The sequence below is a fragment of the Manis pentadactyla genome, chromosome 5, assembly GCF_030020395.1.
Source record: "Manis pentadactyla isolate mManPen7 chromosome 5, mManPen7.hap1, whole genome shotgun sequence".
Lineage (NCBI taxonomy): Eukaryota > Metazoa > Chordata > Mammalia > Pholidota > Manidae > Manis > Manis pentadactyla.
In genome coordinates this window covers 40,301,710-40,317,348 of record NC_080023.1, presented here as the reverse complement: position 1 = coordinate 40,317,348, position 15,639 = coordinate 40,301,710, and the positions used below count along the sequence as shown (strand labels likewise).

Here is a 15,639-nt window from a genome sequence, read left to right as displayed (position 1 = left end):
CACCTAGACAACTTTGGCTGAAGTTATGTTTGAATCTAAGGTCCTAATAAGATAGTGGAGGAATTCTCCTGGGATGGTGAGACACCTGTTTAGTCCAGTCTGCTCTTCAGTGTAGTCTTGCTCAGATAAGACTTTTAGAGGTGGAGTGCTATTGCTTAGTCAACTGACTTAATTCCAAAGTAATTTTTTTTTCTTGTTTACTAATTCACATTTTCTTGATTGCAGAAGTATGGAGGCTACCATCAAACATTATCAGATTAAAATAAATGACTCTGGCCAGTGGTATGTGGCTGAAAGACACTACTTTGCATCAATCCCTGAGTTGATCTGGTATCACCAACACAATGCGGCTGGTAAGTCAGGAGCTTCTGTCTGGGAGAGTCGGCTAACCAGGCCCTGGGTGGGGAATGCATCTTTCATCTCAGACACTTAACAGGAGCAAATATCCCTGTAGAAATGTTTAAGAGTTTGAAATATTACCTGTCTTTTGAGTAGTGCACCTCTTAATTGATATTTCTTTGTTTTTCTAGTTCAGGGGCAAGATACACGTTGATATTTTTACATTTATGTTAAAAAAATGATAGATGACAAAGCAGCAAAAGTCCATTTAGTCACTATGCATTTGTTCTGGAAATTTTCATAGGGCTAGCTGTAATGGGATTACAAATATCCTAAATAGTCATGCTTCCTTCTCCTTGCCCCTATAAATTTGCTTTCTATTTTAGGCAATTGTAATAGAAAATTACTCTTAGATCTCTCATTCTCTGTTTTTTCCTATTTGGAGAACAGAAAAGGCTATACAGGACACAGCCTTTCACAGTTATAATTTGACTTATATTTCTGAGGCATATTTTTTTTTAATTTTGTTATCATTAATCTACAATTACATGAAGAACATTATGTTTACTAGGGCCCCCCTTCACCAAGTCCCTCCCACAAACCCCATTACAGTCACTGTCCATCAGCATAGTAAGATGTTGTAGAATCACTACTTGTCTTCTCTGTGTTGCACAGCCCTCCCCATTCCTCCCACACTCTATACATGCTAACCGTAATGCCCCCTTTCTTCTTCCCTGCCCTTATCCCTCCCAACCCTCCCATTCTCCCCAGTCCCTTTCCCTTTGGTAACTGTTAGTCCATTCTTGGGTTCTGTGATTCTGCTGCTGTTTTGTTCCTTCAGTTTTTCTTTGTTCTTATACTCCACATATGAGTGAAATCATTTGGTACTTGTCTTTCTCCGCTAGGCTTATTTCACTGAGCATAATACCCTTTAGCTCCATGTTGTTGCAAATGGTAGGATTTGTTTTCTTCTTATGGCTGAATAATATTCCATTGTGTATATGTACCACATCTTCTTTATCCATTCATCTACTGATGGACACTTAGGTTGCTTCCATTTCTTGGCTATTGTAAATAGTGCTGCGATAAACATAGGTGTGCATCTGTCTTTTTGAAACTGGGCTGCTGCATTCTTAGGGTAAATTCCTAGAAGTGAATTCCTGGGTCAAATGGTATTTCTATTTTGAGCATTTTGAGGAACCTCCATACTGCTTTCCACAATGGTTGAACTAATATACATTTCCACCAGCAATGTAGGAGGGTTCCCCTTTCTCCACAACCTAGCCAACATTTGTTTTTGTTTGTCTTTTGGATGGTAGCCATCCTTACTGGTGTGAGGTGATATCTCATTGTGGTTTTAATTTGCATTTCTCTGATGATTAGCAATGTGGAGCATCTTTTCATGTGTCTGTTGGCCATCTGAATTTCTTCTTTGGAGAACTGTCTGTTCAGGTCCTCTGCCCATTTTTTAATTGGATTATTTGCTTTTTGTTTGTTGAGGCATGTGAGCTCTTTATGTATTTTGGATGTCAATCCTTTATCAGATCTGTCATTTATGAATATGTTCTCCCATACTGTAGGATACCTTTTTGTTCTATTGATGGTGTCCTTTGCTGTACAGAAGCTTTTTAGCTTGATATAGTCCCACTTGTTCATTTTTGCCTTTGATTCCCTTGCCCGGGGAGATACGTCCATGAAAAAGTCACTCATGTTAATGTTCATGAGATTTTTGCCTATGTTTTTTTCTAAGAGTTTTATGGTTTCATGACTTACATTCAGGTCTTTGATCCATTTGGAGTTTACTTTTGTGTATGGGGTTAGACAGTGATCCAGTTTCATTCTCTTACATGTAGCTGTCCAGTTTTGCCAGCACCATCTGTTGAAGAGACTGTCCTTTCCCCATTGTATGTCCATGGCTCCTTTATCGTATATTAATTGGCCATGTATGTTTGGGTTAATGTCTGGAGTCTCTATTCTGTTCCACTGGTCTGTGGCTCTGTTCTTGTGCCAGTACCAAGTTGTCTTGAGTACTATGGCTTTGTTGTAGACCTTGAAGTTGAGGAGTGAAATCCCCCCTTTATTTTTCCTTCTCAGGATCGCTTTGGCTATTCAGGGTCTTTGGTGTTTCCATATGAATTTTTGAACTATTTGTTCCAGTTCTTTGAAGAATGTTGTTGGTAATTTGATAGGAATTGCATCAAATCTGTATATTGATTTGACCAGGATGTCCATTTTGACAATATTAATTCATCCTAGCCAAGAGCATGGGATGAGTTTCCATTTGTTAGTGTCCTCTTTAATTTCTCTTAAGAGTGTATTATAGTTTTCAGGGTATAGTTCTTTCACTTCTTTGGTTAGGTTTATTCCTAGGTATTTTATTCTTTTTGATGCAGTTGTGAATGGAATTGTTTTCCTGATTTCTCTTTCTATTGGTTCATTGTTACTATATAGGAAAGCCACAGATTTCTGTGTGTTAATTTTGTATCCTGCAACTTTGCTGTATTCTGATATCAGTTCTAGTAGTTTTGGAGTGGAGTCTTTAGGGTTTTTTATGTACAATATCATGTAATCTGCAAATAGTGACAGTTTAACTTCTTCTTTACCAATTTGGATTCCTTGTATTTCTGTTTTGTCTAATTGCTGTGCCTAGGACCTCCAGTACTATGTTAAATAACAGTGGGGAGAGTGGGCATCCCTCTCTTTTTCCCGATCTCAGAGGAAAAGCTTTCAGCTTCTTGCTGTTCAGTATGATGTCAGCTGTGGGTTTATCATATATGGCCTTTATTATGTTGAGGTACTTGCCCTCTATACCCATTTTGCTGAGAGTTTTTATCATGCATGGATGTTGAATTTTGTCAAGTGCTTTTTCAGCATCTATGGAGATGGTCATGTGGTTTTTGTCCTTCTTTTTGTTGATGTGGTGGATGATGTTGATAGATTTTCAAATGATGTACCATTCTTGCATCCATGGGATGAATCCCACTTGGTCATGGTGTATGATCCTTTTGATATATTTTTGAATTCGGTTTGCTAATATTTTGTTAAGTATTTTTGCATCTACATTCTTAGGGGTATCGGTCTGTAATTTTCTTTTTTGGTGGTGTCTTTGCCTGATTTTGGTATTAGGGTGATGTTGGCTTCATAGAATGAGTTTGGGAGTATTCCCGCCTCTTCTATTTTTTGGAAAACTTTAAGGAGAATGGGTATTATGTCTTCTCTGTATGTCTGACAAAATTCTGAGGTAAATCCATCTGGCCCAGGGGTTTTGTTCTTGGGTAGTTTTTTGATTACCACTTCAATTTCTTTGCTCGTAATTGGTTTGTTTAAATTTTGTGTTTCTTCCTTGGTCAGTCTTGAAAGGTTGTATTTTTCTAGGAAGTTGTCCATTTCTTCTAGGTTTTCCAGCTTGTTAGCATATAGGTTTTCATAGTATTCTCTAATAATTCTTTGTATTTCTGTGGAGTCTGTCGTGATTTTTCCTTTCTCGTTTTTGATTCTGTTGATGTGTGTTGACTCTCTTTTCTCTTAATAAGTTTGGCTAGAGGCTTATCTATTTTGTTTATTTTCTCAAAGAACCAGCTCTTGGTTTCATTGATTTTTTTCTATTGTTTCATTCTTCTCAATTTTGTTTATTTCTTCTCTGATCTTTATTATGTCCCTCCTTCTGCTGACTTTAGGCATCATTTGTTCTTCTTTTCCCAATTTCAACAATTGTGACATTAGACTATTCATTTGGGATTGTTCTTCCTTCTTTAAGTATGCCTGGATTGCTATATACTTTCCTCTTAAGACTGCTTTTGCTGTGTCCCACAGAAGTTGGGGCTTTGTGTTGTTGTTGTCATTTGTTTCCATATATTCCTTGATCTCTATTTTAATTTGTTCATTGATCCATTGATTATTTAGGAGCATGTTGTTAAACCTCCATGTGTTTATGAGCCTTTTTGCTTTTTTTGTACAATTTATTTCTAGTTTTATACTTTTGTGGTCTGAAAAGTTGGTTGGTAGAATTTCAATCTTTTGGAATTTACTGAGGCTCTTTTTGTAGCCTATTATGTGGTCTATTCTGGAGAATGTTCCATGTGCACTTGAGAAGAATGTGTATCCTGTTGCTTTTGGATGTAGAGTTTTATAGATGTCTATTAGGTCCATCTGCTCTACTTTGTTGTTCAGTGCTTCCGTGTCCTTACTTATTTTCTGCCCGGTGGATCTATCCTTTGGAGTGAGTGGTGTGTTGAAGTCTCCTAGAATGAATGCATTGCAGTCTATATCCCCCTTTAGTTCTGTTAGTATTTGTTTCACATATGCTGGTGCTCCTGTGTTGGGTGCATATATATATTTATAATGGTTATATCCTCTTGTTTGACTGAGCCCTTTATCATTATGTAATGTCCTTCTTTATCTCTTGTTACTTTCTTTGTTTTGAAGTCTGTTTTGTCTGATACTAGTATACTGCAACACCTGCTTTTTTCATGCTGTTGTTTGCATGAGATATCTTTTTCAATCCCTTGACTTTTAGTCTGTGCATGTCTTTGGGTTTGAGGTGAGTTTCTTGTAAGCAGCATATAGATGGGTCTTGATTTTTTATCCATTCTGTTACTCTGTGTTTTTTAATTGGTGCATTCAGTCCATTTACATTTAGAGTGATTATTGAAAGATATGTACTTATTGCCATTGCAGGCTTTAGATTTGTCATTACCAAAGGTTCAAGGTTAGCTTCTTTAGTATCTTACTGTCTAACTTAACTCGCTTATTGAGCTGTTACAAACACTGTCTGGTGATTCTTTATTTCTCTCCCTTCTTATTCCTCCTCCTCCATTCTTTATATGTTGGTTGTTTTATTCTGTGCTCTTTTGTGTTTCCTTTAACTGCTTTTGTGGGTAGTTGATTTTATTTTTTGCCTTTAGTTAGTATTTGGTTGGTCTGCTTTCTTTGCTGTGATTTTATTTTTTCTGGTGACATCTATTTAGTCTTAGGAGTGCTCCCATCTAGAGCAGTCCCTCTAAGATATCCTGTAAAGGTGGTTTATGGGAGGCAAATTCCCTCAACTTTTGCTTGTCTTGGATATGTTTAATCCCTCCTTCATATTTAAATGATAATCGTGCTGGATACAGCATTCTTGGTTCAAGGCCCTTCTGTTTCATTGCATTAAATATATCTTGACATTCTCTTCTGGCCTGTAAGGTTTCTGTTGAGAAGTCTAATGATAGCCTGATGGGTTTTCCTTTGTAGGTGACCTTTTTCCTCTCTCTAGCTGCCTTTAATACTCTGTCCTTGTCCTTGATCTTTGCCATTTTAATTATTATATGTCTTGGTGTTTTCCTCCTTGGGTCCCTTCTGTTGGGAGTTCTGTGTACTTCTGTGGTCTGATCGATTATTTCCTTCCCCAGTTTGGGGAAGTTTTCACCCATTATTTCTTCAAATACACTTTCTATCCCTTTTTCTCTCTCTTCTTCTTCTGATACCCCTATAATGTGGATATTGTTCCTTTTGGATTGGTCACACCGTTCTCTTAATATTGTTTCATTCCTAGAGATCCTTTTATCTCTCTCTGCATCAGCTTGTATGCGTTTCTGTTCTCTGGTTTCTATTCCATCAATGGCCTCTTGCATCTTATCCATTCTGCTTATAAATCCTTCCAGAGTTTGTTTCATTTCTGTAATCTCCCTCCGGACATCATCCCTTAGCTCTTGTATAGTTCTCTGCAGCTCCATCAGCATGGTTATGACCTTTATTTTGAATTATTTTTTAGGAAGATTGGTTAGGTCTATCTCCTTCTCAGGGGTTGACTCTGTGATTTTGGTCTGTATCAAATTCTTTTGCCTTTTCATGGCGATAGAGGTAGTTGTGCAGGGCTGGCGCTGTGTGTCGGCTGGGAGAACGTCCCTTCTTGCTTGTTTGTGGCCTTCCTTTCCTGGGAGAACAGCGGCCTCTAGCGGCTTGTGCTGGGCAGGTGCATGCAGATTGGGCCTCTGATTCTTGCCCGGCCACTGTGGAGTTAAACTCCACGGTTGTTATGGGTGTGGCCGGCCTCGGTCTGGTGCTCCAATATGGCGGAGCCATGTCAGAGGGGAGACAGGCATGTGGCTGTTTATCGCCGTGAGGGGCCTCCAAGCTGCACTGCCGCCCAGGGGGTTAGGGCGCCTGGTGTTCCACGGGATTCCCAGCTGCTGGGCTAAGTGTCCCGGGATGCTTCCATCCAGCTGTGTGGTCCCTGTCCCTTTAAGACTTTCAAAAATCACTCGCTTGTCTTTGTCCCCGGGGTGCCAGCTGCGGGGACCCACTCACAGGTCTTACTGTCCTGTTTCCCTAGTTTCCAGCACCCCATGCATGCACTGTGTGTCTGCGCTCTGGTGCGGGTGGCTAGGGCAGGGTGTTTAGCAGTCCTGGGCTCCCTCTCCCTCCAGGCTCCTACTCCTCTCCTCCCATCAGGAGCTGGGGTGAGGGGCGATCGTGTCCTGCCAGGCCACGGCTTGTATCTTACCCACTTCGTGAGGTGCTGGGTTCTTGCAGGTGTGGATGTATCTGGCTGTTGTCCTGTGTCTTCTGGTCTCTCTTTTAGGAATAGTTGTATTTGTTGTATTTGCAAAAATATATATGGTTTTGGGAGGAGATTTCTGCTGCTCTACTCAAGCTGCTATCTTGGCTCCTCCCCTCTTCAGAGGCATATTTCACCCCCTTCCCAAGCTGTTGGTTGCAATAATTGCTATTTTTTGCAAATCTATCATCTATGGAAAGATACAGGATTGCAGAAAGTACCACCACAATTACCATCATAGCTCTGGCCTCAGCCCTCTCCCAACCTGTCCTGGAGCACTTTGAGCCCATGGGGGAATCTCCTTATCTCAGCATTATAGAATCTGGAACCCTCTGTAACTTTTCATATTATTTTGAATCCTTGTCACACAATACTTTTTTAGATTTCTCTCATGAAAAGTTGTGTTGACAAAAAAATCCTTCTGGAAATTGGCCACTTTTCCATTACACTGGTTCTAAATATCAGGAATAAATCCAAGGAAATCTTTGTCCACTTATGGGATTAATCCACATGGATATTCCAGATGGTCACTAGGAGTTTGGGTGGAGAGGAAGTGGCACTGTGTCTGAGGGGAGCCAGGCAGAACCTATTCGCGGCAAGAGGTAGAAATCCTTAGAATCCGGTCTGAGCCTTTTTCTTTACACTCTCTGTTCCCCTTCCTTAAAGAAAAAAATTTAAGAAACAGAGTGGTTATGGTGGTGAGATTAAAAAAATACTGAGGCAGATCAGGATGTGCTGGCATGCAAAGATGTTAGTGATAAATTTTTTAGTAAAGAAAAAAAAGTACAAAGCAGTGTATTATAGTCCCACTTCTGTAAAAAAACACATTTATGCATATGTGTGTGAACAGAAAAATTCTTTTAAAGTTTGGGTAATAACGTTTAACCCAATAACATAATAACAGACTACAAGCTGTTAATGTGTGCCTGTAGGGACAGACTGGGGACAAGGAAAGCTATTGTTTTCTGTAGTACAGATTGCTTCAAGATTTGCTTTTTCTGTTACAATGTATACATTATTCTCAGAGTTGATAAAATACTAAATAACTTCTAAAATAAAAAATGGATCAAATTAAAAAAATGAGAAACAAGGGTTGAAAACATAACTCCGACCACTGTTTATTAGAGAGAAAAGAAAGCAGAAAAGAAATAAGACAAGAAAAAAGTATGAAAAGAGGAAAGGCCTGGAGTCCAGAAACAGCTGATGTTTACTGATGACTTGCTTTGGGCCAGACCCCGTTGTGAGTGCTGTTAGGTACATTTATTTATTTTGTCTTCAGAGCAATCCTGTGAGGGAGGTGCTGTTGGTATCTACATCTTGCAGATGGGAAACTGAGGCATGAGTTGTGCTTAATGTCACAGAGTTAATAATATTTGTGCTGAGATTTGAACTCAAAGAAATCTTTGAAGCCATTAGAGCCACTGAACCCACTGGCTTCAGAGTCTGCCCTCAGGGACCGCTGTCTCCTCCAGAAAGAGGCACATCCTATCACAGGAGCCCATTTTGCAGGGTCCAGGCTTAGAAGAGGCTGTGGATTGGAGTTGAGGATGATCCTGTCTGCTTTTTGACTTCTGGTCAGTTTAGCTCACTATGATCTATCTCCTTACCAGAAGGATATATATTACCATTGGTACTAATTCGCAGAACAAAAATGTTTGACAAATAAAAACTTAGAAGTTAGAGGGAAGTATTAGGGTCTTAAGGAAATTCCTTGTTATGTTCTTATGTGGATCCTGCATCACAGCCATCACAGAGTCCTAACTTGATGAGGCCTGTAAATTCCACTAGGTCTTCAGAGTCACTGCTAAGCATCCTTTCCTATTTTCTGTTCAAACTTTTACCATTTTTCTCAAGATCCCATTTCCAGTGTCATCCACAGCCCTCTAGCAAATCACCAAGCCGTCTGCTTCACTGAGAAGCTGGCAGACACGAGCTTCCTCCGTCCCCTCCGCCTGCCCCCATGAGCTCATCCTCACCTCATTCCCTCCGGGAGCTGCGAGGCCCAGCCTTTGCTCTTGTCCCCACCACTCCTCTTCTGTCGGGACTACCCACAGTCCCCTCTGCCTTTCTCTCCTGCACCTCTTCCATTTCTTCTGGACTTTTTCCTTTATCCTGTAAACATGCTTAAGACTTTCTTATTTGAAAAACAAAAAGAAAGTCCTCCCTTGGTCCTTTCTTCTTTTAGACATTGCTCCTTCAAGTCATAATTATGGAAAAACGTTCCATATCCACTGTCTCTATTCACTTTCCATTTGCTTTTTAAAAGTCTACAGTCTGGCTTCTGCCTCGATCGCCCTGCTTTACTGATGCCCCCCATATTGACCCTTATGTGGTGATGCTTTCTAGTTCTTATATTTTCAAGTCTTCCCTGCAGTCCCCCTTGAACTCCCCTGCACCCTAGATGTTTTGACACCACCTTGTTTTCTCTCGGATCATTCCGTATGTGTTCTCCCTATGGATCCCACTCCTACTCTTCCCTTAAACACTGGTGTTCCACAGGGATCCATCCCTGATCACCTCTCTTCTTACCCTAGACATTCCCCTTTGCATAATTCTCTGCCTGTTAGACACAGGCCTTTGCAGTTCCCACGGGCTCTGAACTTCAGTGGTGAAGTTGAAATCTTCATCTTACACACCACTCTCCCTCGAAACCTTCTCTTCCTGTTGTCTGTCTCAGATAATGGAATCATCATCCTCACAATTACAGGGGCTGGAAACAAAGGAGTCACAAGAGATGCTTCCATTCTTTTTAATAGATAACTTCTGATTATCAAGTGCAAATAATTTCATATCCTAAATATGTCTTGTATGGGTCCCTGCCTCTCCCTGTCTTCTAGTGTTGTGCTAATTATTGCTCATGTAGACAACTGCAGTGGCCTCTTCACTGGTCTCGTCTCCAATGTTGACTTCCCCTCAGTCTATCCTGTATGCTGATACCAGAATGACCAATCAAAAAGGTAAATCTGCCCATGCCACTCCCTTATTGGGACCTTTTAATGGCTCCCTCTTACCTGCAAGAAGATATAATGCTCCCTAGCATGGCTGGCAAGAACCATATAACCAAGTATAATTGTGTATCTCCTGCACAAGACTTATTCCTTGTAAATTGGAACTGCCTCTCTCTGCCTGCCTTCCTTTACTGAGATGGAACCCCATACCTCTCAAGTGTAATTTATTTCCTCTACTACCTATTGCTTTTTGCTCAAGTGGCCCACCCTGCTTAACACCTCTAAATATCATCTCAGGCTGTTATATCTGCCTTGAATGTCCTTCACAGATTCTCCTCATGGGTTAGCTCCATGTATCAGATTCATCTCAGGAAAATTTCATCCCAGAAATCTTCTTTGAATCCAACAATATATGAGGTGGTCTTCCTCTGTGTCCCAGTGCACCTTGCATATCTCATGCACAGGACTTACCCCTTTTAGATTGAAGCTCTGTCTCTCTGCTAGTCTACCCACACTGAGATAGAGCCCCTGTATGCAGAGTCCTCATCAGACTCATCTTCGGCCCTCTGGAATCTTTGGGTTCTACCTAGAAGAGGGTCTTATACACAACATGCACATACTAATGCTTCTTTCTGGTTTTATCCTGGCCAAGCTTATTTCTGTCTTCTAGCCTTTGCACATGCTGTTCCATCTGCCTGGAATTCTCTTCTTCCTGTCTTAGTAAGATGGCTCATTGTCAGTCCATGTCAGCATAGCTGTCACCTTGACAGCAAGGCCTTCCTTGAACACGCACTCTAAAGGAGTTTTGTTTTGTCTATGCTGTTTGCTCGATGGCATCTGCTTTTTCTTGTGTGTGCATATTACTTGTTTTCTCTTCCCCAACAAGAATGTAAGTTCCATGAGAACAGAGACCATCACTGTCTTACTCAGTGCCTCTCCAACCACCTTGATAATTCTTGGCCCAAAGCAGGCCCTCAATAAATATAAATGCTGCTGAACTGTACTGAACTTGACCTTATAGAATGCTGCCTGTTGACCCAATCAAAATAAATCTCATTTACTTTACTATGTTATTTTTTTAAATAAAAACTACTCTTATAGAGTAGGGTAGAGAAATGGGTTCACTTAACACTGGTGGTTGAATGAATTGGTACAACCTTTCTATATACCCTTTGATGAAGAAATCATATTTTAAGGAATTTATTCTAAGGCAATAACTTGAGAAATACAAACAAATGTATATTCAAGAAAATACAGTACTTTATAACAGTGAAAGCCTAGAAATAACTTTAATACCTATTTATAGTAATTGCTGGATATCAACTACGTGTTCGGTGTGAAAAACTTATATAGCAAAACAATTACATTTCTGTGAAAGAGATGTATATATGTTTTCAAATACATATTTGGAGGTTTTTGCAAAGATATTCACCAAAATGATAACAATGTGTCTCTGGATGCTAAGATTTTGTTAGGGGTCTTAATTTCGTCTTTAAATTTCCTTAGGTTTTAAAATTTGTGTTCAATGAGCACTTGTTACTTTATGAAAAATGTTTTTCAGCTGGAAAAAATAAGCAAACAGGCTAACTGTAGAATACTTTTTGCCTAATTTATTTAAAGAATGGTATTGTCTTCTTTGTTTTGTTTTTTCTTTTTTTCTTTTGTATTAGTAACTAGGCCTGAAAAGCCGATTTCTTTCTCTCTAGGTCTCCTGACCCGTCTCCGCTACCCTGTTGGACTGATGGGCAGTTGTTTACCAGCCACGGCTGGTTTTAGCTATGGTAAAGTATGCACATGTGCTCAATAAAATAGCAAATCCAGTAAAAAATCTGCCCCACATTCCCTCTACATCCTTTAAACTCTTGAGTCTTCTGAGATGTCTATCTAGATACGATTCTTCTCCAAGTTTAAATCCCCCTTCTGAGATGTTTGAGCATATGCATTTTGTAAGGGCAATTTAAATTTTGGGGGGAAATATTTCACCTTTACTTCAAATTTCACTTAACATTATCAGCAGCTCCCTTGGTAAATTATAGTTCTTTTTATTTGAATGGCTGGGTTGTCACTTTCTGGTTATAAGGGTGGCTGGGAAATGACTGATTCCCAAAGGGAACCTGCTAAAAAGAGCTGCTAAAAGTGTTCATTTTATCTTCAGTTTGAACTGTTTTTTAGTAACTGTCGTATTTGCAAACCTATGAGAATAAGTAAAAGGCAAAGAATCCTTTTTTCTAATTTGGTGGCACTTTATTTCCTTAAATTTCTCTCATTAGTGGAATCAGAATATGCTGACAAAATGATAACACAATTACCTTGTGTCATAAGTAACGAGGACTCAGGATCTCTATGTTAATCAGGATGGAAGGGTAATTTCAGAGTGTTATTGGTGCCTGGATTATTCCTCTGCCCCACAAGACTACATATGACAAAAGTTCCATCATTAGCAATTTATTTAAGTTAATCATGGTCCTGTTTAATTTTTAAAAATGAACTTGATTTTTTAGCATACAGAACAGTGCACAATTCATAAGTCTATAGCTCAATTAGTGTTTTTCCTGGTGCTGACAACTTTTACATAAATGGAACCAGACACCATGCCTTCATGTCTGGCATCCTTCTCTCATCATTCCACGTGTGAGTTCAGCCACAGTGTTGGATGAGGTTGGTTCATTCTCTCTGTGGTGTAGGGCCACCTGCATGGCTGTGCTGCAGTTGATTTACCCATCCTTCTTTAGATGGCTATTGGGTAGTAACCAGATTTTGCCTCTTAAAAATAATTTTGTTATGAATATTCTTGCTTGTCTTTTGCTGAATTTAGTGCACATTTATGCTCCAACAATGCTGGCTATATACTTAATAACAGAATGATAATATCATAGGTGTATATTTAGTTAGCTTTCCAAAGAGCTTATACCAAATTGTATCTCTAGCAACAGTACATGTGAGTCCCAGTTGCTCCAGAGCTTTACCCTTGCCATGTTTGGTATTCTCGTGGTTTGATTTTTACTTTAGTCAGTCTGGTGAGTGTGTGTTGGTATCTCATTATGGTTTAAATTTGCATTTCCCTGAGGACTAGTTACTTGATCAACTTTTCATAGGTTTAATGACCATTTGGGTATTCTCTTTTGTGAGACATTTAGTTTCTAACCTTTAAAAATATGATTATATGCCTTTTTCTAATAATTTTTTTCATATTCTGAAAAGGAATTTTTTGTCGGTTTGCATGTTTTAGGAATCTCTTCTGCCAATCTGCAGCTTACCTCTGTACTTTCTTAATGGGTATATTTGAAGAATAGAATTTTTATGAAGTGTGGCTTATTAATATTTTCCTTTATGATTATGTTCTGTTAAATAAATCTACACCAATCTCAAGGTCATGAATATATTGTCCCACGTTATTTTAAAACTATACTTACTATCAGGAGGGAGAGTACTTTGCATAGCCATCGGCCTTTTTAATTATTTTAAATGCACTATTCTGATTTCCAGCAGATGGCGGTGTTACTGTATAAAAGGAGATACTAAGAAGTAAACATTTGCTACTCAGTTTTCAAAGTTTGCTTCTGGAGGATGTAAAATATACAGTAACATACATTTCACTTCAAACTTACACGTAGATATATGTGAGTTAGAATCCTAACATTGGGTGTATTTATTAGACTTCCCCCTAAGGAGACACCAAGGCAGAAAAGCCCTTCAAGGGTGGGGACGGGCAGAGGAACAGTAAGAAGGAGCTGAAATTAGGGGTCGGGGGAGGCCACATTTTATCAGCTTCACAAGCTTTCCCACTAAGACAAAACAGGCTGGGGCATAAACATTTTAGGTCCCAGGCCTAGTCTTGGTAGGTTTAGTTTAGCAAGGCACAGAACTGTGTTTCCTCCTGGGTCTTTCTAGAAAAACAAAGAATGTTTTGATATCCATAGTTCCTTTCCAAGTAAGCAAAGTTTGTATTTTTAAACTTGACTTCTGGAGTGATAAGTGTACGCCACAGTGAGAGCACTAAAATGATGGTAGGCCCACCCCACTCATTTATCAATTTTTTAACATCTTGGTAAAAGAAGAGACTAGGTCTAGATAATTCTTAAGTGTTTTCTAGCTCTAAATCTTGAACATGTTTTTTTCCTACTTCTAACATGGATGTTTTCCCTTTCCAGAAAAATGGGAAATAGACCCATCCGAGCTGGCTTTTATAAAGGAGATAGGAAGCGGTCAGTTTGGGGTGGTCCATTTAGGTGAGTGGCGAGCACACGTCCAAGTGGCTATCAAGGCTGTCAGCGAAGGCTCCATGTCTGAAGAGGACTTCATCGGAGAGGCCGAAGTGATGATGTAAGTGTAAGTGACACCCGGATAAACATAGTGCCACATCCTGGTGTCATGGACAGAACATGGATTTGGCATCAGGCACACCTGGATTTGTGTCACAACTCTGCCCAAGCTAGTTGTGTGGCTCAGGCACATTATTTGACCTCTGTGTGACCTGGGCCAGTTACTTCTTAGCCTCGATCTCCTCACCTGTAAAATGGGGATAGCAATACCAGGATCAATGTGCAAATTAAATGACATATGACATAATCTATGAAAGTGACAAGCAGGTGTGTTTTTTCAGCTCAGTAATAGGTGCTTAGTAAGTGCACATTTTCCTCTTTCCCTAAAAGCAAAAATGTTGATTTTGGCTACGTAATAACATAAGGATAAAGTATTTGCTTTCAGAGAATTGAAGAATCCTGAGCTCTAATTAGAAGTGGCTCTTTGTAGATCAGTGAACACTGCTCTTAACTTCTGTGATTCCCCAGATCAGCTCTTTGATCCTGTTGAACCTGTGGCTGTGGTTCACTTCTGTGATCTGGGCTGGACCAGCACAGGCCAATGATTTGGCACAAATCAAATAAACTTTGAAGTATTTGTTCAACATAGACTTAGTGGAGCAGCATTGTGGTGAAGAAGGAAAACCTCAGGTGGCAGTACTTAGATTCTGTTTTCTATCTAAAGCAATTTAGTTCTCCAAACTTGCAGAGCTCAGTTGAAAAAAACAAATAAACAAACCAAAAAGTAGAAGATGATTACCTGGACCCCTTCTCCTTTGAAGACAGAGTAATGCTCTGTCTTGGGGGATCTCAACACATTCCCTAAGTGTCCTATCAAAATATTCTTCCCATTCACATACAATAAAATGAATATCAAGGGAAGTTATGATAAATAATTTTCTGGTGACATGAGCTTCCCAAAGATGTCTTTGTTCTCCTGGGTTGCCCCAGGCTAGCATCTCCCTAGCTTTTGCTCCCTGATACTACCTGTGGGAGACCATGGTATTCCTATATCTGAAGAAAAGATAAAAAATGATGTTCCTGTTGCTGGATTTAATAAGCATAAGAGGAAAAGAAAGGAAGGGAGACATGTGATTCAGGGAAAGTTGAAGCCATCTTGGAAGCCCTGTGAAATAAGAATTAGAGATGTTTAGTGTCATGAGGGAATTCTTGAAAGGCATGAACCTTATCAGACACTTAGGGTCAAGAGTTCTGAATGTATTTTGAGGGTGATGGAATGTGGGGAACAGAAATAGCTCCTGGCAGTTTACGGAGGCAAGAATGGAACTAAGTCCTTATTTTTAAGTCAGTTCAAATGGACATAATGTGTTCTTGGGTTTGAGCATAGTTGTTTTTCTCTGGATTTTTCTGAAAATGAGGTAGGAATGGTTCCCTTCTAACATTCTGTTGCAAATACATTTATCTTTAAAAAATTAAATAGATGACACACATCGAACTCTATCTGCCAAGCATATACAGCTTGGTAATTATACATTATCACTGTATATATACATAT

The 15,639-nt window shown here is 39.5% G+C and overlaps 1 protein-coding gene across 2 annotated transcripts in view; it reads left to right on the top strand.

The window, feature by feature from the left end:
• TXK (TXK tyrosine kinase) overlaps nucleotides 1-15,639 on the top strand; it is a 64,151-nt gene that overhangs the window by 34,346 nt on the left and 14,166 nt on the right. For both annotated transcript variants that reach the window (XM_036892576.2, XM_057502198.1), the window contains exons 8-10: nucleotides 226-353; nucleotides 11,529-11,603; nucleotides 13,974-14,145. In XM_036892576.2, coding sequence (XP_036748471.2) covers nucleotides 226-353; nucleotides 11,529-11,603; nucleotides 13,974-14,145 — 375 coding nt within the window. The remainder of the gene's footprint in view (nucleotides 1-225; nucleotides 354-11,528; nucleotides 11,604-13,973; nucleotides 14,146-15,639) is intronic.